Raw genomic sequence first — 26,400 nt, 5'->3', positions numbered from 1 at the left:
CAACCCTATGACCAAGCATTTACACTCCTCGAAAACTAATCTTGACACAGAAACCTGTACGTGAATAGTCGTAGCAGCTTTATTTGGAATAGCCCCAAACTGGAAACATCCCAGGTGTCCTTCAGGGGGCCAATGCATACACCACGGAATACCACTCAGCAATAAAAAGGAGCAAACTGTTGACACATGCAACGCCTGATCTGCCGAGAATGATGCTGAGTGAAAAAAGACAATCCCGAATGCTTACACACTATGCTCCCATTTATACAACATTCTTGAAATGACAAAGTAAGAGATGAACGATTAGTGGTTACCAGGAGTTAGGGATGGTGGGGAGGGAGATCCTTGCGGGGATGGGACTTCTTTATCGTGATTGCAGTGGTAGTTACAGATGTACATGTGACAAATGATTTGGATTGTCCACCCACATTGCACCAGTGTCAAAGTCTTTGTTGGAATACTGCATTACAATCATATAAGATGTAACCATGGAGGGAAACTAGATGAAGGGTGTGTGGGGCCCTTTACAACTTCATATCATCTGAAATTATTTCAAAATATAAAGTTAGGAAAAAAGAAAGCAACAGCTCTAAGTGCAGTATGGCATCCTGGATTGGCTGCTGCAGCAGAAAAGGGACATTGGGAAAAATGGTAAAATCCAAATAAACTCTAGCTAATAGTATGATTGCACCTTTAGTTTTGATAAATGTGCCAAGGTTATATGTAAGATGTTAACATTAGGGGAACCTGGGTGAAAGGTGTATGAAACTCTTCTCTGAATCTGGGCACGGTGGCTCACGCCTGTAATCTCAACACTTTGGGAGGCCGAGGCAGGAGGATCGCTTGAGCCTAGGAGTTCGAGACTAGCCCAGGCAACATAATGAGACCCTCTCTCTACAAAAAAAATTAAAAGAATTAGCTGGGTGTGGTGGTGCCTACCTGTAGTCCCTACTACTCAGGAGGCAGGATGGCCTGAACCAGGGAGGTTGAGACTGCAGCAAGCTGTGATCACACCACTCCACTCCAGTCTGGGCGACAAAGCAAGATCTTGTCTCAAAAAATAATAATAAATAAATAAAATAAAAAATTGAAAACTCTGATGCCGACTCTGATTAAATCACAAGCTCTGTGATTTAATTTGTGGCGGGTCCACATATTTTTAATTTGCCAGGTGATTCTGGTGTGCAGCCAAGGTTAAGAATCCCTGATCTTAGCTCACACCTGTAATCCCAGCACTTTGGGAGGCCAAGGCAGGCAGATCACCTGAGGTCAGGAGTTCAAGATCAGCCTGGCCAACATGGTGAAACCTCGTTATCTACTAAAAATACAAAAATTAGCCGGGTGTGGTGGTGGGCACCTGTAATCCCAGCTACTCAGGGGGCTGAGACAGGAGAATGGCTTGAACCTGGGAGGTGGAGGTTGCAGTGAGCCAAGATCGCACCACTGCACTCCAGCCTGGGTGACAGAGTGAGACTCCGTCTCAAATAAACAAAAAAACCACTGCTCTGGAGAGAGGATTTTAAAGCATCTGTTTCCAACCTGGGCTTGCTCTGAGTTTATTCCTTGAGGACAATTTCTAAGCAAGGATACCACTGTTGTTTTGACCTTCAGTCCCATTTATAAAGGTCCAAATTCCTTTGAGAAAAGTTCCAGAAATCCTCCTCCCTCCCTACCCAATCTATGATCCTATGTCCTTGTGATGCCCCAGTTTCCACACAGCTGAAGAACTACGGAAGGAAAATGTAGTAAATTAGAAGAAAAAGACAAATGCCTTCATGTTCCCACTTTTCTAAAACCCCATAGCTAGGAACAGAAAAAAAGGAAAAGACTTGAAATGTTCTAGAGATATAACAAAAACGGATTTTTTTTTTTAAAGAGGATCCACCTGGTTCATAAACCCTCCCTCACTGTTCTCTGCACATCACGGCCACACAGCACCTGCAGGGCGGCTGTGGGGAGGTGTGGAGCAGGTGCAACAGGCAGCTACTCTCCCGGGGGCCACACAGCGGAGAGAGGATTCGATGCAGCATGACGATCCCTTCCTCCCAGGCATGACCTCTTCTCAGAACACAGGAACTGACAACGCTGCGAGTGGCAACTCAGCAGGTGGGCAGAGAAGCAGAAAGGGGCCCTCGGCACCACTAGGCCAGCTCTCAGAATCAGAAGAGCAGCCTCCAGGGAGGGAGCAGGGCTACAGGGACAGCCTACAGGCAGTGGAGCTTCTGGTTTGGCACATGGGAAAGGCTGGGGCGCATGCTCTGAAACATGACACCGTCAGGGAAGCCAGAAAGGAAACCATGGACAAGGCCATCGATTTGAACCCCCAGCCAAAATGGGTGCTCTCAGCTTGCTCAAAAAGTGCTGCCAGCAGCGATAGGTTGGCAAATTAAAAGCAAACGAATACAGGTCACGGCCACACAAAGGCAGTAACTGCACTCACAAGGTGGCTTGGCCCAAAGAGGTCTGAATCTGAGTATGCCGCACTGTCCCTGCCTCGGGGGAGAAGGGGAAGGCTGGGCCCTGGGGACTAGAGATGATGGCATTCCTTTTGTTCCTTCCTAACGCGGGCCTGGAGGGCTGTGCCCTAGTGACTCCTGTCTCCTAAAGGAGGGCAGGGCCGGCTGAAGGATCCAGGCATCGATGTCTAGTTCTGAGGACACCCAGGACCCGCATCTACAAGGGCCATCTAAAACGTGGCCTGGAGGGGATGGGGGCAGGCGGGCACGAAGCTTCTGCTCAGCTCACTCCAGCTCCCCACGTGCTCATCTGTTCCCCAGATCTGGGGCTGCCTAGTGAGCAGTTAAACGCCTGGGTTCCGCCCAGGGCTGCCTTCCACCGGGACGCCGGGCCTGCTGTGGCTGGACCCTACAGGAGACAAGGGAAGGAGAATTAACATCAAAGCTGGTAAAGGGTCCTGTCAAAACCAAGTGCCAAATCCTCTGTGGAACAGGAAGGGGCAGCTAAGACAGGGGCTTTGGGATGCCTTGGGAGGTATCAGAGCAGAAACAGGAGCGACTGGTTAGCAGATGGTCAGCCAACAGATGCCTTCCCTGGGAGATGGGGGAAGCTGGGGCTGTGGATTTCTGGCCCCGGGGGTCCCAGGTCATTATGCTGAACAAGAGGCACCTTCCCGGGACAATACAGCGCCCTGTGCTGGAAGGAAGCACCATTTTCCACAGTGGAGGAGTCTCATGACCCCTCCTGTCTGCCAGAAGGATGGAAGGGAGCGCCCACCCCGCACCCCTGGAGAAAAATGCCCCCCAGCCTGGGGAGCCGTGGGCGCTGCTCCTCCCTCAGCTGAAGGGCCAGGAAAGGGAAGTGAAGGGGCAGGGAGAGGGAAGATATTTACCTTGGGTGTGCTCTGAAAACAAAAAACGCGCACTAGTCCACAGTCATTTATCAACTGCAGTTTCCAACTGTGCCAAAGAGGGAAAGGTCTACTGGGAAGGCTAAAGAGAGCAGAGAGAGAAAGAAGAGGAGAAGCTATTGAGCAGAAATGGCTGTGCCTTTCAGCTCCGGGCAGCACCATGGAGAGGGCCGGTGCCCCGGGCAGGGGAAGCTGAGGGAGAGCCGGCAGCCGCAGTGCTGGCGCTGCGCTGCCCCACAGCCTGCGGCTCAGGATGGCAGAGGAAGCCAGGAGCACAGCATGGAGGGCTGCACAGTGTGGGGACTGCCTTTCCCTCGGCAATACAGTTCCATGAAGAACTGACGTGGAGGACCTACCCAGGATTTGAAATGGTAGGCCAGGGGTCAGACAACTTTTTCTGTAAAGGACCAATATTTTTAGTTTTTGTAGGTCATATGGTCTCTGTTACAGCTACTCAGCTCCACTGCTGTAACTCAAAGACAGCCATAGCAATCCACAAACAGATGTGTGGGTTCTCATAAAAGCTACATTCTCAAAAATAGGCTGCTAGCCAGATGTGGCCCTTGCACCACTATTTGCCAACTCCCGCTGAAGGCAATTTAAAATTATTGTGTCTTCCAGGTCTCAAAAAAGGCACTTCTCTGCTGGGAGTCTAGTGCCAAGGTCTCCAGAAACTGGCTCTCATCTGCACGATTTAAGCAATGCCCCACCAAAATCTCCAGGTGTGCAGCGGCCCTCTGCTCCTCCAGACAGTGAAGTGCCAAGCTCACGGGACAAAACCCAGGACAACCCGAGTTCACGCAAGAAACAGAAAGATGGCAGGCCAGCCTCACTGGAGCAACCGTCAGGTTGTACTTCGGTGAAAATAACCAACATTGTGTCTAGAGAATAATAACCCATTACAAAGAGGAAATGACCCACAAAGCCACTATAAACTGTTCTCTTACAGGATGGCCCAGTGATGACTGTTTAAAAATCTCTGGGTGTGCAACGACGGGAAGAGCATTATTCTGGGATTGGGTCTGTATCTTCAATACAACATGTGCAGTCTGAGTAGCAGTGAGCCAGAAAAAGGCTCACATGTGGGAAAACCAAAAGCAAAAGGCTCACATTTTGAAAACACAACACCTTGGCCCCTGAGACCCCAGTGTAATGTGACAATGTGAACTTCTGTAGAAGGGGCACCCCATATAATAAGAAACCATCACAGTGGGTAAGCACAGAAGCTTCAACAACCCTAAAAGGTGCGGCACTAGCTACTCGTCCAGGTACTTTGGAGGCTGAGGCAGGAGGATCACTTGAGCCCAGAGTATGAGGCCAGCCTGGGCACCATGGCAAGACCTTATCTCTTAAAAAAAAAGGGCCGCACCATCCTTAGAGAGATCTCTTTAGAAAGACATGCAACCCATCCCCAGATCCAAGACTTAAGCAGCACGACCTCACCTGCTGCCTTTTTGCCAACACCCAGATCTGGAGCCCACAGGGGCTGAAGCATCCACGTGGCCCAGGGTGGGATTTCTGTCTCTCGCACCTGCATGTCACCTCAATTCAGAAAGGACTATTAGAAAAACATGTTTGTGCTCTCAAGTGTGGGTATGAGTAGCCAGAGTGGCTCCACGGGAGGCCTACAGGAAGCAGGTCAGAGTCCCTGGGCCTCCTCTCTGGCTCTCATTCCTGCCCTGTAGAACAGGCAGAACAGCTAGCACCCCTCTGGCCACAGGGAGGTTAGCAGAGTTAGACATGGAAGCTTCTAGCGCAGTGCCTGGCAGAGGAAGCGCTGATAACAGCTGGGCAGGTGGGGGTGGGAGGAAGCAAGCCTGCAGCTCCCTCCACAGCCTCTCTGGAAGCCCCACCAGCTCTTCCAGGAATCTCAAGTTCAGGCATATCTCTGACCCCAACCTTAGGAACGCAATCAGAATTAAAGTATCTTCTTGAAAAACAAGAACAAGAAACCCTTCACCACTCCTACCCACAGCCTACACTTCAGACTCTTTCACCTCCCTCCTTGCAGTGCGGGGATGGGGTTCCATATCCCACAACCTTTAGTTCCATTTGCAAAATTTCTTCCAACACAATCTTCCTGCTCACAGTGGAGCACTGGATGGGCCACGCTTAAATATTAGTATGAACTGACCAAACTCTTCACAAATGCCCTTCTAGTGTCTAGGATGGTGTCTGCCAGCCACATACCCTCTAAGCCAGGGCCACTGCTGACTCCAAGTGACCTAAACGTAATCTTAAATGGCCAAAAGAGTGTCTGAACTAAAACTTATTCCCACTTCCCAACAATTATCTGATTAAGTCAATCCATTCTAAAAGGTCCTTGAGAGAAATACCGACTTACTATACTCTACTCTAAATACCAGTTAGTCTATAGTTTGGTGTCATCCATGCTATTAAAGACAGCAAGAAGTTCAAGTTGAATAATGAAGAATTAAAAAAAAAAAAAAAAAAGCAAGAAGGGGGTTGGGCACAGTGGCTCACGCCTGTAATCCCAGCACTTTGGGAAGCTGAGGCAGGCGGATCATCTGAGGTCAGGAGTTCAAGACCAGCCTGGTCAACGTGGTTCAAGACCAGCCTGGTCAACGTGGTGAAACCCCATCTCTACTAAAAATACAAAAATTGGCCAGGCATGGCGGTGGGCGCCTGTCATCCCAGCTACTCAGGAGTCTGAGACAGGAGAATTGCTTGAACCCAGGAGCTGGAGGTTGCAGTGAGCCGAGATCACACCATTGTACTCCAGCCTGGGCAACAGAGCAGCAGAGTAAGACTCCATCTCAAAAAAAAAAAATATATATATATATATACACACATATATATATATGGCAAGAAGGGAAAAGGATGGGGAGAAAAGAGAGAAAAAAGACAGAGGGCGGCGGGGGGGGCGGCGGCGAGAGTGCAAGTCTGTGTGTGTGAGCTCACGGCCCTCAGGTCCAGACACCACCTCGGCACTCACCTGCCGCTGTGGTGGTCTTCTCACCAAGGAGCCTGGTCTGGCTGCCTGGAATAACCTGCAGGTCAGTGTTCTCAGGGGACTGTGGCAGGTTCTGGGCTCGGGTAGCCAGGAGTGCGTTGAGGTACTGCAGCCGCGTAACCTGGAGGATGACAGCGTTACTGGAAGACCCAATTGGTGAAGCGAGACGCAGAAGGTAGGCAGGAAAGGTCACATCATGCCAGAAGAGGACAGAGGCACAACTTTAAGCTAGTTAAGGGCAGAGAAGAGCAACTGAGTCCAGTGTTTTTAAGACCTCGCATGGAAACTGGGTGCAAAGGTCTGTGTCCCTCAGGATGAGTGGAAGGCCTTGCTCTGGGCAGTCTCAGACCAGCTGGTCTAGCCACCTGTGACACAAAGTCGGCTAAAGCCAGCACCCACAAGCAGCCCAGGCAGTCACCTTGATGAGCTGCAGGTCAGAGAGCGCCCTCACGGTGTAGTCGGGACAATACGCAGATGAACGCGTGCCGTCACCTGGGTCGGGCTGCAGGTCATGGCGGATGGGCTGGAGCGAGGACACCGGGGACTGGTGAACTATCAAAGGAACAATCAGTGATGGCAGAAGCCAGTGCTGGCAGCTGGGAGCGCCCGCCCCTGGTGGGGACAACTGTACAGTTTCGAAGACCCACCCCACCAATCACTCTGGAGAGGTGATGTGCATGGGAAGCTGGGAGAGGAGGACAAACACAGCTGGGAGAGGTTTTTCAGGGCTGGAGTGGGCCACAAAGTTGAGCGATGAAGAATGCTGCCCTCCCTCCTGGAAGCCCAGGGGCCACACCACCTTGTGGGGTGGTGGGCTCAGGCGGAAGGAGAGGTGAGGAGGGGCACTGAGAGCCCAAGCGATGATGGGGGACAGGCTCTGCAGCCTCCACCCTGGCCCTCAGCACCAGCAGGGCCGTGGCTTACCCGAGGATGGCACAGTCAGGGCCGACACTCCATAGTACGTGAAGGCCCCATTCTCGAACTTCAGACCCTCCTTCCCGATCTCCACTTCAACCCTGCCCTGGGAGGAGTGGCAAGGAGAGAAACAGATGCGGCCAGATGACCCTTCCCGTCAGAAGACAGCGGAAAGAGAAACCCACCACCTCAACTGTTTGGGGCGGGAGGGTGCATATCCACATGCCCCTGCTCCCCTCTTCTCCTAGACCCTTCCCTGGCCTGAGGAAGCAGGAGGGACTCCAGGCCTGGGACCCACAGCTACCTGCAGGATGAGAATGAAGTAATCCACGGGCTGGCTGCGCTGGTACAGGTAGTGGTGTGTGGCCAGGCGGTTGCTCTCGTCAAACCTCACTTCCTGGTTGACGCTGGGATGCTTCAGCAGGTGCAGCAGGACCTTCTCAGAGATGCGCAGCGGGCTGAATACATCCACTTCTGCACGTGGTGGAAAAAAGGGACAGTGTCCACTGGGGCCTAGTGGCGGTGGAACCACACCCAACACTGTAGGCAATTTAAAGTTGTTGTGCCCACCAGGACTCTCCCAGGTGGCCTGTGAGCAGCTGCCCCTAACACCGCAACACAAGAGAACTGGACAGGGGCCAGGTGCGGCGGCTCACGCCTGTAATGCCAACACTTTGGGAGGCTGAGGCAGGTGGATCACCTGCAGTCAGGAGTTCGAGACCAGCCTGGCCAAGATACTAAAAATACAAAAATTAGCTGGGCGTGGTGATACACGCCTGTAATCCCAGCTACTTGGGAGGCTGAGGCAGGAGAATCGCTTGAACCCAGGAGGCGGAGGGTGCAGTGAGCCAACATCGTGCCACTGCACCACTCCAGCCTGGGTGACAGAGCGAGACCCTATCTTAAAAAAAAAAAAAAAAAAAAAAGAACTGGGCAGGGCTCCCCACACCCGCCCAACTGAGAGCTGAGGCCCCCTGGCTGTGGTGCACCAGGCGTGGCACTGGCCTGGCCCTGCTCTTGGTCATCTGGCAGAGAGGAGCTGTCTCTCCCATGACCCGAGATGCTGGCAGGGCTGCAGAGAACACAGAAGTCCTCAAGACGCACCCGCCTGCTAGGAGTGGGGAGCAGAGTCAGTGTTGGCCCTGGGCGGCCTCCTGGCCCACAGAACGGTGAGGAGAGCAGGGGGCATGGACCACCCTCCCGCCTCACCTCGGGACAGGAAGCGCTGGGTGGCCAAGAGCAGCTGAGGCGAGATTTTTACTTTATATTCATCATCAGACACCTTGAACAAGGAGAACTCCTCCTTCCGCATCAGAGGGGCCATCAGAGAAGCAGGCTTCCTCTTCACCACGGTGTCTCCTAAGATGGAAGAAGAGGGCGCGCTCAGACATCAGCCACCTGTCAGCCAACACGACCACACTAAGGGGCCGCGTCGCCTGCTACTTCCTCCTGAGGCCAGGGGGTCCTCGATGGAACAGCATCAGAGCCCCAGGGACGTGTCCTCAGCACCGCTCCCTCCACGGGGCCTGCTCCCACCCCAACCACACAGAGAGAGGGGTGGCTATCTGCCTTGGAGCTGGCTGAAGAGAATGCTGATATGATAACAAAGCAGCTTTTATAAAATAACAAGCATCCCTGATAGGTCACTGAATGTAGACTAAAAACTTTTTAAAATTTAGGCCAGATGTAGTGATTCACACCTGTAACCCCAGCACTTTAGGAGGCTGAGGCGGGAGGATCACTTAAGGCCAGAAGTTCAACACCAGCCTAGGCAACATAGAGAGACCATGTCTTTACAAAAAAATAAAATAATTAGACAGGGGTGGTGGCATGCGCCTGTAGTCCCAACTGCTCAGGAGGCTGAGGTGGGAGGAACACTTGAGCCTGGGAAGCTGAGGCTGCAGTGAGCCATGAATGCGCCACTGTACTCCAGCCTGGATGACAGAGCAAGACCGTCTCAAAAAAAAAAAAAAATTAAAAAATAATAATAACAGGCCTATCTGGCCACTGAAAAACTTCTCACTACAAAGCATGTATTCAAGGATTACCAATGCAAACGGGCAGCAATTAACCTGGAGACCCCATGCCTATGGCAGTCTCAGGAACGGAACTAGAAATGCTATGTTTGAAAATCGACGCATGAGTAAAGCGATACTTCTGGAAGCATGCAGGGCAGGCGGGCCGGCCATGACGCACAGGCTCTGTACAGCCCTGCGGTCCTCAGCCACCATCCTAACAGGCGGACACTTTTACCATGCAATCAAGGGCCCAGGATCAGCTGCTTTGGGAAGACTTATTTCCACCACCCCCAGTCTCTCAGGCTGGAGCGCAGTGGCGCGATCTCAACTCACTGCAACCTCTGCCTCCTAGGTTCAAGCGATTCTTCTGCCTCAGCCTCCTGAGTATGTGGGACTACAGGCGCGCACCACCACACCCAGCTAATGTTTGTATTTTTAGCAGAGATGGAGTTCCACCATATTGGCCAGGCTGGTCTCGAACTCCCGACCTCATGATCCGCCTGCCTGGGCCTCCCAAAGAGCTGGGATTACAGGCGTGAGCTACTGCATCCAGCCGGGAAGACTTCCTTCATGGCAAACAATGGGTTCTTTCAGGGGACATTTCTGTAATGTACAAAAGAACCTGCAAAAACAAAAGCACCTAGGGAGATAGGAGACTGGGAAAGGCCCATGAAGGGCAGAGCTCTCTCAGTAATGGAGGAAACTAATAGGACTGCTGCTAATGGAGCCCCAGGTGAGCCCTGGGATTGCAAGGCCACCGCTGGCACAGGCAACCATGCTTGTCTGGAGGTGCAGGCGTAAGCCCTCCTGCAAGGGGGCTCCCTGCCAGCGCCCATGCAGGGCTCAGAAGGGGGCCTGGATCTTGCTGGGTTCCAGCAGCACAGAGGCCCACTGGCCTCTGACGCAACATACGCCTGGGGAAGTGTGCGGGCCCAACGGAGACAGAACTGCCAAGAGTCTGGACTCACGGTAGTCTTCAGACTCGTCCAGGATCTCGGACCTGATGATCTCCTCGATCACGTCCTCCAGGGTGACCAGGCCCAGGACCTCGTAGAAGGGGTCGCCTTCACCCTCGTTGTTCACCTTCTGCACGATGGCCAGGTGGGACTTCCCTGTGGGGGGAGGACACTCATGGAACAGCTTGCTGGGTGCCTCCCAGTTTGATTCATCTCACCTGGTACAGGCCCACCAAAAGGACACGGCTAACGTTCACATTCCTACAACGTGCCAGGCACAGAGCCAGACTCTTTTCTAGGTTTTTACTTAAGACTCCCAGCATGATTATGAGAACTGGCCTTATTTTCACACAGGTTGAAAATGAAGCACTGGGCTCATGCTCATCTGCACAAGGCCCCCCAGGCAGAGGTGGCAGAGCTGGGATCCAGCTCCAGGTCCGTGCACCTCCATGCCATGGATGCAATTTAGACAAGGATGCATCCAGTGGAGAACACAAATGCCTCACGCAGCAGCCAGCCTGCATATGCAGGCTAACCAGGGCACTGACTCTGGAAACACAGGCTCTCCCGGGACAGTCCACACGGGGCAGCCGAGTGGGGCCACCCAGCCTGACTGTCCTTGGGAGGTTTTCCTAAGTCTTTTTTTTTTTTTTTTTTTTTACAGTAAATATATATGCTGTCCATCCTACATAAATGTGAACGGCTTCTTGTCCTTCTTTATGATAGAAATTAGAAAGAGATAGAAAGATAGACTGTGTGTGTGTCTATCTTTTGGTTTTCCTAATTCTTAAAGCTGCCCATTAGGGGCTGTCAGCCAGCAGATGAGATGAGTGGTAGCTGTGGCCACTCAGAAGCCAAGCTGTGCAGGGAGGAGGAGCACCAGGCTGAGATTTTCCACCTTACCCTATATGTCTTTCTCAGGTTAGCTTCCTATTTGGTTTGTTTGCTTAGTGAGGGAATGTAAGCTTGGAAAAAAGCCCAAGTCTTAGAGTGCTGGGGAATGCTGGGGAGGCTTCAGGAATTTACTATGTGTCAGATAAGTGCTTTTCATCCACACTACTTTAGACCCATCTGAAGAAAACAGAATGCAAGCCACCTAAGTAATTTAAAATCTGAATAGCTGCATTAAAAAAGTCAAAAGAAACACATAAAATTAAGTTTAATAATATATTGTAAGTAACCTAATATAGTCAAAATAGCATTTCAATACGTAATCAATACAAAAAATAGTCATAGACATTTTGTCTATTTTGCACTCTGAATCTGGTGTGTTTTATGCTCACAGCACATCTCAACTCAGACTCCACCTTTAGGTAGCACAGCCCCAGGTGGAGGGGGGCTGCCGGCCTGGGCGGCACAGGTCCAGGACACGGGGATGGGAGCAACTCATTCAACCAGGCCCTCGTTTGTCACTAGTGGAAACGCTGAGGGGAAACTGGCCTAATCCTGCCTGTGAGGGGGTACCTGCTTCAAGACTCTTTTGGGAAATCAAACAGTCAAGTTCGTGTTGCTGTGATTAAATAAAGCACAGTTCTCCAGGATGCTTGCATTGTCCCGGACAAAAAGCTGGAAATGGCCACATGAATCGTCTCCCCGCTTTCCGGGAGGAAAGCTAGGGCCCCTGGAGATTGCCACTCAGTCCTGCTGAACCGCATTTCTAGACACCTTCTAACCCTCAGTGCTTGTGCTGGGTGCCATCTCTACGTGGGCCACGGCTGCCCCACCAGAGTACAAACCTGTCAGGCCAGGCCAGGAAGGCCAAGCGCAACATGTGGTTTTGGTTAATGTCTTGGATTCCAGCACCAAAGCCCAGGATCTAAATGGCCACCTCAGCGCAGAGAGGCCTCATCTCGGCTCCCTTCTCCCAGGAAGCCAGCCCCTTTGGCAGGTTTCCTACAGAAAGGGACTCACTCCTTTGCTTTCAAACTTCTCTAGAACAAGGCACACAATTCTCCATGGCCTGCCACACTGGGATGATTCTATCACGAACAGAAGAAAGCAGGCCCTGGAAGATCTCCTGGAACAGTGGTCGTGTGACTGAATCCCAAGAAGAATGTCTGAGGGGTCTAGATGGCAGCCAAAGATGACAGCAGGGGGACAGAGCAAGAGCAGCTGGAGGGACTCAAGGTCACCTCTCATCTGCTGAGCCACCAGAGTGGAACCACTCACGCTGATGCCTGCCCACAGGCCAGCACCACGGAGCCACGAGCAGCTGACAGTGTGTCTTGCCAACGTCAGGCAGAAAGCCCTGGAAAAGCTTCAAGTTTAATTTTAGTTAGCAGGCTCCAGGGTACCCCAATTATTTGAATGCCAAAGTACCCTTTCATAATGCCCAATTTCTATGATGTTAATAACAGTTGGAAGTTGGAGGGTAAGTTCCTCTACCTTCTCTCTTCTGTTTCCTAAAGCACCTCGGTGAATGAATGAATACTGTGAGAAAGACAAAAGTAGTGTGCTGACGCTCCTCACCGCTGTTGGAGCTGGTCAGACTCTTTTCCGCATCATGGCAATCATCTGGCTCCCAGCAGACAGGAAACCAGAGCTGGGTTCCTTTAAAGCAGAGACTGCGGCCAGGCACTGTGGCGAACACCTGTAATCCTATCTCTTTCGGAAGCTGAGCTGGGAGGATCGCTTGAGGCCAGGAGTTTGAGACCAGCCTGGGCAACATAGGGAGACCCCAATCTCTACATAAAATTAAAAATTAGCTGGGCATGGTGGTGCTCACCTGTGGCCCCAGCTTACTCTGAGGTGGGAGTATCGCTTGAGCCCAGGAGGTAGAGGCTACAGTGAGCCACGATCACATCACTGCACTCCAACCCAGGTGACAGAGCCAAGACTCTGTCTCAAAAATAATAATAATAATGTTCTTGGCCAGGCGCAGTGGCTCACACCTGTAATCCCAGCACTTTGGGAGGCCGAGACGGGCGGATCATAAGGTCAAGAGATCAAGACTATCCTGGCCAACACTGTGAAACCCCGTCTCTCCTAAAAACACAAAAAAGTTAGCTGGGCGTGGTGGTGCACGCCTGTAGTCCCAGCTACTCAGGAGGCTGAGGCAGGAGAATCACTTGAACCTGGGAAGCAGAGGTTGCAGTGAGCCGAGATTGTGCCACTGCACTCCAGCCTGGCGACAGAGCAAGACTCCATCTCAAAAAAAAAAAAAAAAAAATAATAATAATAATAATAATATTCTTTTGTACATTAAGGTCCCTGACTTAACAATGGGTCAAATTACAATTTTTCAAATTTGATGGTTCAAAAGCAATATGCATTCAGTAGAAACCATACTTCAAACACATATAACCGTTCTGTTTTCACTTTCAGTACAGCAGTCAATAAATTACATGAGATATTCAACACTTTATTTTAAAACAGTTTTGTATTAGATGACTTTGCCCAACTGCAGGCTAAAGTAAGTGTTCTGAGCGTGTTTAAGGTGGGACAGGCTGAACTATTTGGTTTGGTAGGTTAGATGTATCAAACACATTTTTGACTTAAGGTATTTTCAACTTACAATGGGTTTATCAGGACATAACTCCATTTGTAAGTCAAGGAGCAGCTGTCCAAGTTATTTACTACGGCTCCAAAGCACTCACTCTTCCTGGTGACGTCTGCACAAAATAATCAGCACATCATCTCAAGTTGGCACTGATTGAGGGGCGCCTTGCTGGGGAGGTTACCTCGCCCCCAGACTACAAAGTTCCCTAGCAGACACAGCAAAAGAAACAAAACCTGGAATGAAAGCTGCCAAGATGGCAGGGACTCCAGCTCCACGAAATTCACAGGCTCATTAGCTTGGCAGAGAGATGGGAAGGGAATCGATTTTAAAAACCTCACGCGCCACAAAGACTGCAATATGCCCTTTGTTCCTAAGCGGAGGAATGCCTAAGAAGGTGAGGAAGGACAAAAAGGACTTTAACACGGAAAAAACAAAGATATTTGCCAAAGGACTGCACTGAACTAGAGAAGCAGAGAAAAAAGTTCTGGGATGTCACCAGAAAGACATGGCCAGTCTGCCCACGAATGGCCCTCACTCACCACAGGAGAGGGGAAGTCAAGCGGGATTAAAGAGCTCCCCATTTAACCTCCAGGTTCCAAAAACCTCCGCCACTGTCTTCCAAGGGGATCCGTTTCAGTGTGCTGTCATGCAGCTTTTAGAAAGGTCTGTTTCAAGCAGAGGCACTCATCCCCAAATCCTCCTGCATCGGGCTGCTTGTGACCTGCCTGGAGGCCACCCAGCCCAGAACAGGAGCAGCCTGGACCCTGGCCTCTCTAATTTCCTTCCTAGCTACATTTCAACCTGCATTTCAATCTGAACCTGCTGGACTCGCCCATCTTAAAACCAAACAGCAGAAGGCCTCCTCCCCTGTCCCACGTCCTCTGCCAGTCACTGCTCTCTGCAGTCACGCTCTGTGGAGGGCTGTCTACATTGGTTCTCGTACCTTTCCACACCTCATTCATTCCCCAAATGGCTCCCTTGCCGTGGCACCAAATCTGCTGTTGCAAAGGTCAACGGCATCCCGTTTGCTGGCCTCCTCTCCTGTCACTCACCTTCCCTGGGAAAGTGGTCTCTTCCCTTAGCTTCCAGGACGTTCCACATCTCGGGGTCTCCTCCTTCCTTAGTCTTGCCTCCTCCTGGCCAGCTTCTCCTGGGCTTCCCTTGCCCCTGACACACCTGTGCTCCTGGGAGGCTGAGGCTCTCTGCCTCCCTCCCATGACTTGAGAGACACTCCTATTCTGCCTCCCACTTGCATTTCACATCAACGGCCTGCTAGGAGTTTGCGTCTTGGGACGCTGCACAGACACAAATTCAATGGCCAAAACCTGCTCCCCACGCCCGGCCCTTAGTGAAGGTGCACCGCCACCACACAGCCAGAAATCTGGGCTTATCCTCAGCTGCTCCTCCTTGTTGCACAGCCCCACTGCCAGATACCCATCTTCCCAATTCCACCTCTGCTGCCCTCTTGGGGCTCCTCTCCAGGCCTGCCATGAACCTTGTTCAGGTTATCATCCCCTCTCACCTGGATCCCTCACACTGCTGGTCTCCCTGTGCTGGTGTCTACAATTGTTACTGATCTGTAAAAATAACTGATACTGCTGCTTGATACTCACGGCCCTGGTGATCAAGTCCAAGTTCCTTACACAGCACATAAGCCACCCCCCCCCAGGGGACATCCTGCCTCTGGGCTCCTTCCCAATGAACATGAACATTTTTTATTCTTCCCCAAGTGGAATCCCCAGCCACCCTGGACCAAGCTCATCCATCGCATCTGAAAGACAAGACCATGAAAGCGAAGATCCTGACACTAGCGATTTGGAAAATGAAAGACCACTTTCACCAACCACATCCTGAGCATCATGACCAACTACAAAAGTTGCCTTTAGTTCTGAACAGGACAACCCTTCCATTTCCGCTGCTCCAAATCTCTGCTTGGTGACTGCTCAACTGTTGAAAGCAGCAGCCGGCTGAAGCCAGACACCAGAGTGAGCTTTTTCTTAAAGAATCTAGAAACGTGAGTGCTTTGAACACCAAAAGGACAGCTACAGTCTTCCACATTTTCCCTAAAAAAAAGGAAGTCTGGTGACCTGCCTAGAAGAACGGAAATCTGCAATTCCAGGTTGACCCCTTGCTCCTGGATTGGCAAACAGCTCACCTACCAGCAGAGCCTGTCCTGGAGTAAGAACCACCTGCTAACGCCAAGCACACGGCACATGCATGCCAGGCACTGGCCAAAGTGCTTGATGAGTCTCCCCCAGCAGGTCCGTTTACCCACTCTTATCACTAACAGCAGAGGACCTTGCACTACAAGAGGCTGAGCAGCCTTCCAGGGCCTGGGAGCAGGCAAGGGCAGGATGGAACCTACTCCGCTGATTCCAGGGTTGCCCTGTTGGCCACCACACCAGGAGAACCACCCCTGCCTCAGGGGCTCCGGCAGCCCAGATGGAGTACTTACCACTGCAAGGCTCTGTCTGGACCCAAACCCAGGCTCCCTCCCCAGGGCAGGGTGGCATGGCCATGTTCTAGGGACACAGCCAGGAGCACCCAAGAGTCTAATAGTTAGAGCTGCCCACCCAAGCCTCCCACCCATTCCTGAGCTACAGTAGTAACAGTAACTTAGCACCCAAGCCTCCTGCAAGGAATGACAGACGAGATTACACAGAAAGTGCCCATCGGCTCCTGGCACACGGCAGTGCTCAGTCAGGAGTAGCAGTCATTACCACAAAGCCTGGCTTCCTGCACCGACAGGCCAGGGGCTCTCGACAGACGGTGCCAGAGACATCCTGCCACAAATACCAGGGGGCTTTGCCACTTCTTGGCCTTACAGCCGGCAGCCTTTAGGGTCAAGCCCATCCAGCACCCTGGGGTGCTCCCACCCTCACCCTACAGGAGTGCAGGTGTGAGAAGCATGGCTGTTGACCAGGGTCTGAGCACCAAACTCTGGGGAGCACCACTAAGGATGATGCTGGAGAGGATTGCAGAAGAAACCACACCTTCACATCTGGAAGGTACTGGTTTTACCTTCAACCTCCGAACTGCTCAGCTAAAACAGTGAAGGGAGGGATGAAAATGTGGAGTTACGGGAGAACTTGAGACCTCAGGGCTAGAAAAGAAGAGGTGAGGCTGGGTGTGGTGGCTCACGCCTGTAATCCCAACACTTTGGGAGACCAAGGTGGGAGGATCACTTGAGGTCAGGAGTTCGAGACCAGGCTGGGCAAAATAGTGAGACCCTGTTTCTACATAAAATTTTTAAAAACAGAAGATTAAAAAGCAAAAAAAAAAAAAAAAGGCCGGGCACAGTGGCTCACGCCTGCAATCCCAGCACTCTGGGAGAGCAAGGCAAGTAGATCACCTGGTCAGGAGTTCAAGACCAGCTTGGTCAACGTGGTGAAATCCCGTCTTTACTAAAAATACAAAAATTAGCCCAGAATGGTGGGGTGCATCTGTAGTCCCAGCTACTCGAAGGCTGAGGTAGGAGAACTGCTTGAACCTGGGAGGCGAAGGTTGCAGTGAGCTGAGATCGGCCACTGCACTCCAGCCTGCGCGACAGAGCCGGGAGAAAGGGAGACTAAGTCAACATAAATGGAGTTACTTTTGGTGAAAGCAAAGTGTAAGTTTCCCTGGCTTTACTGCAGATAAGGGATTGACACCTAAATACCCTTATCTGCAGTAAGGCCAGGGACCTTAAGAATGCTCTGAAGGAAACATTACAGGTCCAGTCAATTTGATATTACATGTGTGCAGACAACAATGTCCCAGATACCTGGAGACTACCTTCTTTTCTATGTTCTTCTAGTTTCTATCCAAAAATTTGGACCTGCTACTTTAAAGCCAAGCACACAGAAACACTCTGGGAGAGGGAAAGAGCTGGGGGATTAGAGGACAAGCGGACATACCCCTCCCTGCAAATGGGTGGGGGGGGGGCTATCCTGACGCCGGGGTTAAAGTGTTCGCTGTCTAAAGGATTCCTCCCACTCTGATCGATGGCCTTTAAGTATTTCAAAAGGTCATTCCAAGCTGCAAGGCCAATACCGTCTTGAAAAGGTACCTTAAAGGTCTCACTGCTCTCCACGGGGGTGGGACCCTTTCCTGAAGGCTTCCATAACTCTCCACCCCTTTTCAGGGAGAGGGCACTCGCACGGGCGTCCCCTGCACCATGCCCGGGCCGTTACCTCGCTTGAACTCCTCCAGGACAGCATCCAGCTTGGTGTCGTTGAAGACGAAGTGGAGCGGATGGTTGTAGAAACGAGTGATGGTGCTGAGCGGCGTGCAGTCTTCGGGATCCACGAAGGCCAAGTCCTTGAGGTACAGCATGTCCACGATGTTGGAGCGCTCCTCCTCGTACACGGGGATGCGCGTGTGGCCGCTCTGCATGATGCTGGCCAGGACGCCGAAGTCCAGCACGGTGCTGGCGTCCAGCATGAAGCAGTCTTCGAGGGGCGTGAGCACGTCCTCCACGGTCCGGCAGCGCAGCACGCCCTTGCTGAGATCGCTGTAGGGGTCGCCGCCGCCGCGCGCCAGCTCCAGCACCCGCTCCCGCAGCCGCCCGGGCCGCGCCGCCAGCTCCAGCAGCTGCCCCACGGGCAGCGCCACCGGCAGAGTGAGCAGAACGGCCAGGCGGCTGAGACCCAGCGCGCGCGGCGCCAGCGCCAGCGTCCAGCGCCCGCTCACGGCGGCCGGCACCACCTCTCCCACCAGGAACACGAGCCCCGCGCTGCCCAACACGGCGGGCACCGCACGCTGGCCGGCCGCGCGGTACAGCAGCACCGCCAGCGCCGCCTGCGCCAGGCTGGCCAGCAGCAGCAGCGCGCCCAAGGCGCAGCCGGCCCAGCGCCGCGCGGGCTCCAAACGCCGCGCCGCCGCACGCTCCGCCTCCGAGCCGCTCTCGCGCAGCACCTGCACCTCGGCAGGCGCCAGCGCCAGCGCGCTCAGCTGCAGGCCCCGCGCCAGCGCTGCCAGCGCCAGCAGCCCGGCCGCCCCCAAGCCCAGAGCCCAGGGCGGCGCCGCCTCCTCGGCCGCCCCGCCACCCGGCTCCACGCGCACCGCCAGCAGCGCCGAGTGCGGGCGCACGGCTTCGGCCCGCAGGCGCAAGCGCAGCAGCGCGCGCCACTCGCCCGCGGGGGCCGCCACCTCCTCCCGGCAGCCCGCCCCCTCCGGGGCCACCCAGGACCAAGAGCTGTTGGCGAAGCCCGGGCCGAAGAGGCGCAGGAGGAAGGTGGCGTCCGGCGTGTCCCGTGCCGCCCCTCCGCGTACCCACCCCGCGCCCGCCCCTCCATCCTCCTCCAGGCAGAAGCCCAGCACTCGCGGGCCCGGCGCGGCCTCCCCCGCGGCGTTGCCCAGGCAGAGCGCAGCGAACAACCAGCCTAACCGACCAGCCGCAGCTGCCGCCGCCGCCATCGCCTGCTGCCCCCTCTCGGCCTCTCGCGCAGCCTACCCCGCTCGCCCCGCGCCTCCCCGGGCCAATCGTTACGGCTCTTCGCGCCTCCTCGGCCAATAGGCGGTGGGCGGGGGCGGGCCCCAGGGTCGGACTAGGCTGCGCCGGGGAGTAAACAAGCGGCGGCCAGGGGCGGGCCGGGGGCGTGGGGCTCTGGGCCTCCCCGGGTCTGCCGCGGCTCCGGATGCGCTGGGTGGCAGTGGCCAGGAGGACGCGGGGCGGTGGGCAGGGCCTCCCAAGCCCGGCTGTCCTCGGCCCGTGCGCGGCGCCCAGAGTCCCACTCCTCCCGAGGCTGTCCCCCGCGCCCGGAGGCCGGGCCAATGCTCTGGGAAGTTCCTGGCTTGGGAGCGGAGCGGCCGCTCGGAAGAACCTCGGGTGCTGGCGCGCCTGAAGTTGCAGACCAGACTTAAATGTGCGAGACATGTGCCTTTTTCTTAGGAGAGGCCCCAGCTACCAGAAAGGTTTTCAGCGCGCCGACCTATGGGGCTAAGAGGGCTGAAATAAGAACCAGTGACTGAGCGCCCGGAGATTTACGGTTTATGGAAGATGTTCATCGCGCCGTACCCTACTAGAGGTCTGGGGACGTCGGACACAGCCCCTGCGTTCCCGCCGCGGACACCGTGATAAATACACAGACACACAAAATCACTACCGCCTTGAATCTGGACAGCTACCTCAGGTGGTTAATATCTTACAGGAGCAGAGTGGAGCTCAGAAAGACTCAGCATGGGTGCTGGGTTCCGGCGCGACCAGCCTGACACCTAGGTCAGCATCTCGGCCACACAAGGAGACGGGCAGTTCTGTCAGGAATTATTACATCTGGTGATTCCATTTCTCATAGCTCACCGCTGGGAGAATAATTCCTCAGGATTAACAAGATCTATTCCAGAGGATCCTCACTGCTGAAGCGATTTTAGAAGACAGTGTGGTCTGTTGACAGTATGGAATATTCTTTACCCATTAGATATGATCTGTATGTGATTGGAAGGAAATAGACCAGCTGCTAACAACACTTCTCTATAGATGTTCAGATTCAGTAATTTTTGTATTTTTCTCTACACTTTTGTTTTTTCAAATTTCCTAGCACAAGAAGACTTTGACTTACTGCACGTCATTTGAAATGACCTTTATAAAGACTCTATAGAAACAATTTGCTATGTCATTAAAGTAACAATCAAAAAAAGTGCAAACATTGTGGCCACAAAGTAAAACTTGTGTGGAAGGTAATGTGCAAAAAAATGAGTAAGCTGCTGGTGAATGACCAAAGGAAAAGGCTTTGTAAAAAACTTTTTTTTTTTTTTGTTTGAGACGGAGTCTCCCTCTGTCACCCAGGCTGGGGTGCAGCGGCGCAGTCTCGGCTCACTGCAAGCTCGGCCTCCCGGGTTCACGCCATTCTCCTGCCTCAGCCTCTCCGAGTAGCTGGGACTACAGGCGCCCGCCACCACGCCCGGCTAATTTTTTTGTATTTTTAGTAGAGACGGGGTTTCGATCGGTCTCCTGACCTCGTGATCCACTCGCCTCGGCCTCCCAAAGTGCTGGGATTACAAGCGTGAGCCACAGCGCCCGGCCTGTAAAAAACTTTTTAAAAGATGGTAATAGTGGGCCGGGCGCAGTGGCTCACGCCTGTAATTCCAGCACTTTGGGAGGCGGAGGCGGGCGGATCACGAGGTCAGGAGATCGAGACCATCCGGACTAACATGGTGAAACCCCGTCTGTACTAAAAATATAAAAAATTAGCCAGGTGTGGTGGCGTGCGCCTGTAGTCTCAGCTACACGGGAGGCTGAGGCAAGAGAATGGTGTGAACCCGGGAGGTGGAGCTTGCAGTGAGCTGAGACCACGCCACTGCACTCCAGCCTGGGCGACAGAGCGAGATTATGTCTCAAAAAAAAAAAAAAAATGGTAATAGTGGCCCGGCACGGTGGCTCATGCCTGTAATCCCAGCAGTTTGGGAGGCCAAGGCGGGCACATCACGAGGTCAGAAGATGGAGACCATCCTGGCTAACACGGTGAAACCCCGTCTCTACTAAAAATACAAAATACTAGCCGGGCGTGGTGGCGGGCGCCTGTAGTCCCAGCTACTGAGGAGGCTGAGACAGGAGAATCGCTTGAACCCGGGAGGCGGAGGTTGCAGTGAGCCAAGATCGTGCCACTGCACTCCAGCCTGGGTGACAGAGCGAGACTCCGTTTCAAAAAAAAAAAAAAGGTAATAGTGTATTTTTAAAAGATGGTAATAGTGTCTCTTCTGCATTGTAAACTCAAGAGCTGTGACTAGGCCAATGGGGCATCTCCGTGTTTTTTATTATCCAGATGATGTTCTGTGCCCTTTGAGTTTACCTTACTTTTGCAGATTACAGAGTAAGCCGCCAGCAGAAGCAATAAAGACATTACTGGGCCTTTCCACTGGAACATCATGCCTCTGAAGAAAAAAAAAGTGCAAACATTACAATAGATTCAGCTCCTTTAGTTCTCACTTCTGTCTCCAAGTCAAGATAAAATACTGACATTGAAATAGAGTGGATGACACGCTTGAAATGAGTCATGTGCCTGAAACGTCATTAACAAAAACAGTTCCAGAGGCAATCCAGGAAAAACTCCCCACGGACTTACAGACGGAGCTCTCACCTTTAACATGTTACTTTTTCCTTGTCTCAGGCTTCCTCGGAAAACAACCTATAACTAACTTTCTGGGAGTAAAGCTTCAGGTGGAAGAACAATTGGATCAAACTTGGAAAACATAAGTGGTCATTTAAATTGTCAGTACCCAAAGATACAAAAAAATCCAGTATGGGGCACGCAAAGCTGCTCCTGGAGTGGTTTCCTGTTTGCAGTAGAGGCCTCAACAGTCCTTGACCAGCTTCTCCTGTGGCTGTGCCATTCTTTACCCCACCCCTGGTTAGCATCAATGGAGACACAGCCACTTGACCTTCAGACCATTGTTGGCCCTCCCTGGGCCGTTTTCCTTACTGGTCTTTTGGATCAAGACATTTCCATGTTATATCTAAGTATTTATTCTTGAGTTTTAAACCCCCTTGCTAATTCCTGCTTATCTCTCAAGCCTTAGCTCATATGCTGCTCCCTCCGAGTGATCTTCCTTGACCCTCTTGACTAGGTTGGCTCAAGGTTATTGGAGCTATGTGCTCTCCCCATATCATCCAGTACATCCCCTGTTGTAACATGTATTCATTTATTCATTCAACAAGTATTTCCTGCATTGAGTCCCTGCAATGTACCAGGTACTGTTCTAGTGTTGGGACTGTAGTGGGAATAAAATTAAGTCCCTACCCTTGTGAGGCTAGATTCTAGCACAAGGACGATAGAAAATACCCAAGTCTATATTTCAATATCTGGTAGTAAGAGCTATGGAGGGAAAAAGGCAAGATAAAGAGACAGATGCTGGGGTGATGCTGATTGAGATGGGCTAATCGGAAGCCTTCTCAAGGAGATGGCATTTGAACTGAGGCTTAAATGAAATAAGGGGTGAGCCTCACCAAGACTTAGAGTTGTGTCCCAGGTCAGGGAGACTGCAAATGGAAAAGCTGTGTGTGACTGTCCCCCTTGGGGTGGTGGGAAGGTTCTTCACTAAATTCACAGAGGGCTTGGTAGTACCTGGCATGCGATAGGGGCTTAAACGTGTGGAACAGATAGATGAAGATAATTTACAAATCTTGCCCTAGACACAAACGTTGGCATGTGTACCTCTTTTATCTGGAATATCCTCTTTTCTTTGTTGCCTACCTAGATGCCCCCAGTTTGTCTACTCCATTGAACTTCGCATGCTTGGAGCCCCCGGCCTCAGCACACTCAATCACACAAGCCAGCCAGCAGCACCTATACAGCACCATGGGAGTCCCCTGCAGAGCTGCAACTTCGAGAGTGGGTATAGTGACGTAACTCAGTTTCTTCAACGGATGAACACTTCAACTTTGAAACCACTAGCCTGTAGGTGTGGACGAAAAGGCAGCTGCATGTTATAAAACAATATTACTCATACTTTTGGATCAAGCTACTTTCAGTCCCATGGGTAGGGAGGAGGGGCAATTTGCTGAAGCCCACTGCCCTTCCAGTGCTCACAAGCCAAGGGCCCTACGGGATCTGTTTCACAGGACTCATGCTTATGGCAGCTGAGCACATCTGTCCTGTATGTCTGCCAGCAGCCACGTCCCTCTCACTCCTGTGACGACAGCCTTGACTATATTTAGAAATTCCATTTCTGATTGCATTTCACTGCTGAATGGTCCTAGAATCCTTTATTGCCCCTAGCCCCATCACAAGAGACGGCCAGCCACAGCCATTTTTATCTCGACAACATACTGAATACTGACAGAACAAACAGGCAAGTTGTAGACTCACCAGGATTTATACATATTTGATTTTTTATTACCAATCAAAAATAAATTCCATATATCGTTTAGCAAATATTATCATTGTTTTGTGACAAAAGACACAAGAGTCATAACAACAAAACTCCCCGAGAGTCAAACTCATAACGCCAAAATAAATCACAAAAATATACAAATTAAAATATGCAAAATAAATACGGCGGCTGTCACCTGCCTACCCATTTGGATGCCATTTGCAAAGTTCTCCCTCACATGGAAGACACAGTGGGTGGGCCAGTTCCAGGGTATGGCTCATCCCAGGAACCAGAGGTTGAAATAGGAAGTGAAAAATTGCACTGGGAAGAGAAGTCATCAGACCAACAATATTTGGGAATAATGATGACCCTCTGTGAGAAGGGATGATCAGTGGGCCAGGGAAGAGGAGGAGGGCCAGCCAGTTGGTGGTAACCGTGTGCACAGAGGTCACTGTGGAGGTGTGTGCACCTGCCCCTTTTGCTTCACATACCCCCACCAATGTCTTTTGCTCCGCCTGGCAGTCAGGGCTGTCAGGAATATAGCTCTGCCAGCTTCCAAAAGGACTTGGGAGCAAGCTGCTCCTGTACAAGACTAAGGGCTTTCCTCCAATAGGGAACAAAAGTCTGGTGTCTTTTTTCCTTACAGTTGAGAACCCATGGGTGTCACCACCTCTCCAGGCTTCCAGGAGTCAGTTCTATGGCTAGGAGACCTCAGACTGGCCAGGGGTAGGCAAACTTGGTGCAAGACAATCCCTGGTCCTAAGAGTTAGGATTCTCTAGGCACCTGGAGAGCAGGGCACTTGGGGTGAGGAAAGGAGTGAATAAATAATACTCAGGCGGAAGGCCTGCAGAGTTTCACCTGCCAGGCTCTCGGGACCCAGCTCCTGCTGCACCCAGCGGAAGGACCAACGTGGACCTTGGTCCCACAGCCTCCCCAACTCTGGGAAGTCTGGAGTTTTGCAGCAGGGCCTGATTCAGCCCCAGGGAAGAGGCGCCAGGGCAGGAATTCACATGAGGGCAGAGCTCTTAGTACAGTACTACTAACTTCAGCAAGGGCAGGATGACCTCTCATGCTAGGATCACACGTGTGAGAAAGCGGGGTTGCAAGCTGCATGCCTTTAGGAGGACCCCTTCTCTCCTGAGGTTCTATAAGTGGGTGGATAAGGCCAGGTGAGCCTTGCCAGCCACAGAGGAAAGGACATAAAGAACCTGCTTCCGTGGTTTCCCACATGTCCTCTTGTCTCCACCCCCAAGAGGGACTGAAGCTTGGGGATTCGAAATAAGGGGTCTGGGAAAAAGGCTTCAGTCAACAAGTCAGCCTTGACTCTCATTGTGGGGCAGAGGTGGTACTGACTGCTAACAATGCAGATGCTGATGACTGACAGTTCCTTCTGGAACAAAAAGGAAGAACCCAGACAAATCACCTCCAACATAGATGCCCTCCCGCCGAGGGGGAACCTTTGGTAAAAGTGAGGGCAGGGCCTGGGGAGCAGGGGTGAGCAATCAAAGGCCTGAGACCCTGCCTAACGCTTGAGTCAGCCCTGTCACAAAGGGCCAGTTGTCCAAAGGGCCAGATGGGAGGCAGGGATGTGTCCTCAGCTGAGTCCCGACTCACCAGGAGAGGCTGTCGGCAGAGTTCTAGGAGATTTCTGGGTACAGCAGTTGACAGCAGATGTGCTCCTCTCCATAGCTCAGATTATCATGTCCCTGATCACAGCTACCCAGGAGCTCTTGGCCTCAGCATTGTCAGATAAGCTACAGCGCAGGTACCCAGGCAGCTGATCTCCATGCCATTTTGTTCTTTGCTTCTGTGAAGAGCTATCTTCCTCCCAAGAGATAAGCCTCCACTGGCAGGCTCTGGGATCCCACCTCCGGAGGAGGAGGAGGAGGAGGAGGAGGAGGAAGGGAGAGCTCCCTGAATCAGGGACATAAGCTGGAAGGCCATGGCTGGGAGAAGATTATGTCCATTGCTTCCCGGGACAAGAAACCCTTCCTCTTTTATAGTTTTTAGGAAAAAAAATTTTTTTTAAATAAAGTTCCTTAACCCTGTCTTCCCTTCCCAAAATGATATTTAAAAAAAAGAGCGATGAGCCTAGTTTAGAAATTCTCTCTGTAAAAAACAGCCTTTGCTTACAGTAGCTGGCCCACTGCCCCACCTATCCAGGGCTGGACAGTGCCACCTCAGAGCTACTCAGAGGTCCCTGGCAGAGGCCAGATCCCCCATAGGCTGGGGGCCATCTGGCTGTTCAGTCAGACAGGCTATCTATCTGCATCCTTTCTGGACTAATAGGTTCCCTCTCTTCATGTGGGCCCACTGGGGAGGCCCCCGCAGGGTGGGCGGGGGGCCCCGGGCCCTCCTGTCAGATGGCATTCTCGTGGGAGGCTTTGTGCAGCAAGGAGTTACGCTCGTTGAGAAGAGTTGTGGTCTCGTCCACCACGGGCAGCTCAGACTTCTCGGCCAAGTTCTCCATGTGGGTGGTGCACCCATCTATGGGAAACTGAGGGCTGTTCTCCATGCGCGAGGCCAGCAGCCCGTTCTGGTACTGCTGCCGAGTGATCTGCATGAGGAAGGGATGAGTTCATGGAGAGAGGGGCTGGGAGGCAGACCCTATCACCAGGCCTGGAGAAACAGGGCCAGGATTGAGGCTGTGAGTTGAGAGAGAACATGACCAGTCAGGGTCTCTGGAAGCCCTTACAAAGAACAAGGTGCACGAACAAGAGAAGAAAGCATCTCAGGGCTGGGCACGGTGGCTCACACCTGTAATCCCAGCACTTCGGGAGGCTGAGGCGGGCAGATCGCTTGAGCCCAGGAGTCTCAAGCCAACCCAGGCAACACAGTGAGACCCCATCTCTATAAGGGGAAAAAAAACAACCCGAAGCCA

The 26,400-nt window shown here is 52.4% G+C and overlaps 3 protein-coding genes and 1 long non-coding RNA gene across 12 annotated transcripts in view; 2 read left to right on the top strand and 2 right to left on the bottom strand.

The window, feature by feature from the left end:
* Positions 1 to 5,833, top strand: part of LOC100443513 (ankyrin repeat domain-containing protein 39) — a 30,460-nt gene extending 24,627 nt beyond the window's left edge. For 2 of the 4 annotated variants that reach the window (XR_008522061.2, XM_063713512.1), the window contains one exon: positions 1,877 to 2,343. Coding sequence is in view for 2 of the 4 variants with exons in the window: in XM_063713512.1 (XP_063569582.1) it covers positions 1,877 to 2,032 (156 nt within the window). In the remaining 2 variants the exon portion in view is untranslated. Of the gene's footprint in view, positions 1 to 1,876; positions 2,344 to 3,988 lie in introns of those variants that run through there. The other 2 variants (XR_008522062.1, XM_054547201.2) reach the window with 2 other exon arrangements.
* On the bottom strand, positions 58 to 20,378 carry CNNM3 (cyclin and CBS domain divalent metal cation transport mediator 3). Of its 6 annotated transcripts, XR_008522060.2 has the most exons (10): positions 17,902 to 20,378; positions 10,243 to 10,386; positions 8,466 to 8,615; positions 7,561 to 7,730; positions 7,266 to 7,362; positions 6,760 to 6,893; positions 6,324 to 6,462; positions 4,811 to 4,909; positions 3,350 to 3,449; positions 58 to 2,865 (listed from the first exon to the last, which is right to left on the bottom strand). XR_008522060.2 is itself a non-coding variant. In XM_063713509.1 (9 exons), exons 1-9 carry the CDS (start codon positions 19,124 to 19,126, stop codon positions 2,801 to 2,803), a joined length of 2,223 nt encoding a protein of 740 aa, XP_063569579.1. In that variant the 5' UTR covers positions 19,127 to 20,378; the 3' UTR covers positions 58 to 2,800. The 6 variants fall into 6 exon arrangements, 4 of the variants coding, with proteins under 4 accessions (XP_063569579.1, XP_009233888.3, XP_063569580.1 ...); XR_010136246.1 differs by lacking the exon at positions 4,811 to 4,909; XM_063713509.1 differs by lacking the exon at positions 3,350 to 3,449.
* On the top strand, positions 20,206 to 23,580 carry LOC134759685 (uncharacterized). The gene is made up of 2 exons (XR_010136247.1): positions 20,206 to 20,386; positions 22,904 to 23,580. It is a non-coding gene; the product is annotated as an uncharacterized LOC134759685 (long non-coding RNA).
* CNNM4 (cyclin and CBS domain divalent metal cation transport mediator 4) overlaps positions 23,516 to 26,400 on the bottom strand; it is a 51,316-nt gene continuing 48,431 nt past the window's right edge. The window contains 1 exon segment of the mRNA NM_001374331.1: positions 23,516 to 26,076. Within this exon segment, the coding sequence (NP_001361260.1) occupies positions 25,879 to 26,076 (198 nt within the window). The 3' untranslated portion in view covers positions 23,516 to 25,878.

The sequence above is a fragment of the Pongo abelii genome, chromosome 12, assembly GCF_028885655.2.
Source record: "Pongo abelii isolate AG06213 chromosome 12, NHGRI_mPonAbe1-v2.0_pri, whole genome shotgun sequence".
Taxonomy (NCBI): domain Eukaryota; kingdom Metazoa; phylum Chordata; class Mammalia; order Primates; family Hominidae; genus Pongo; species Pongo abelii.
The sequence above is the reverse complement of the archived record's forward strand: the minus strand, read 5'-3'. Positions and strand labels throughout refer to the sequence as shown.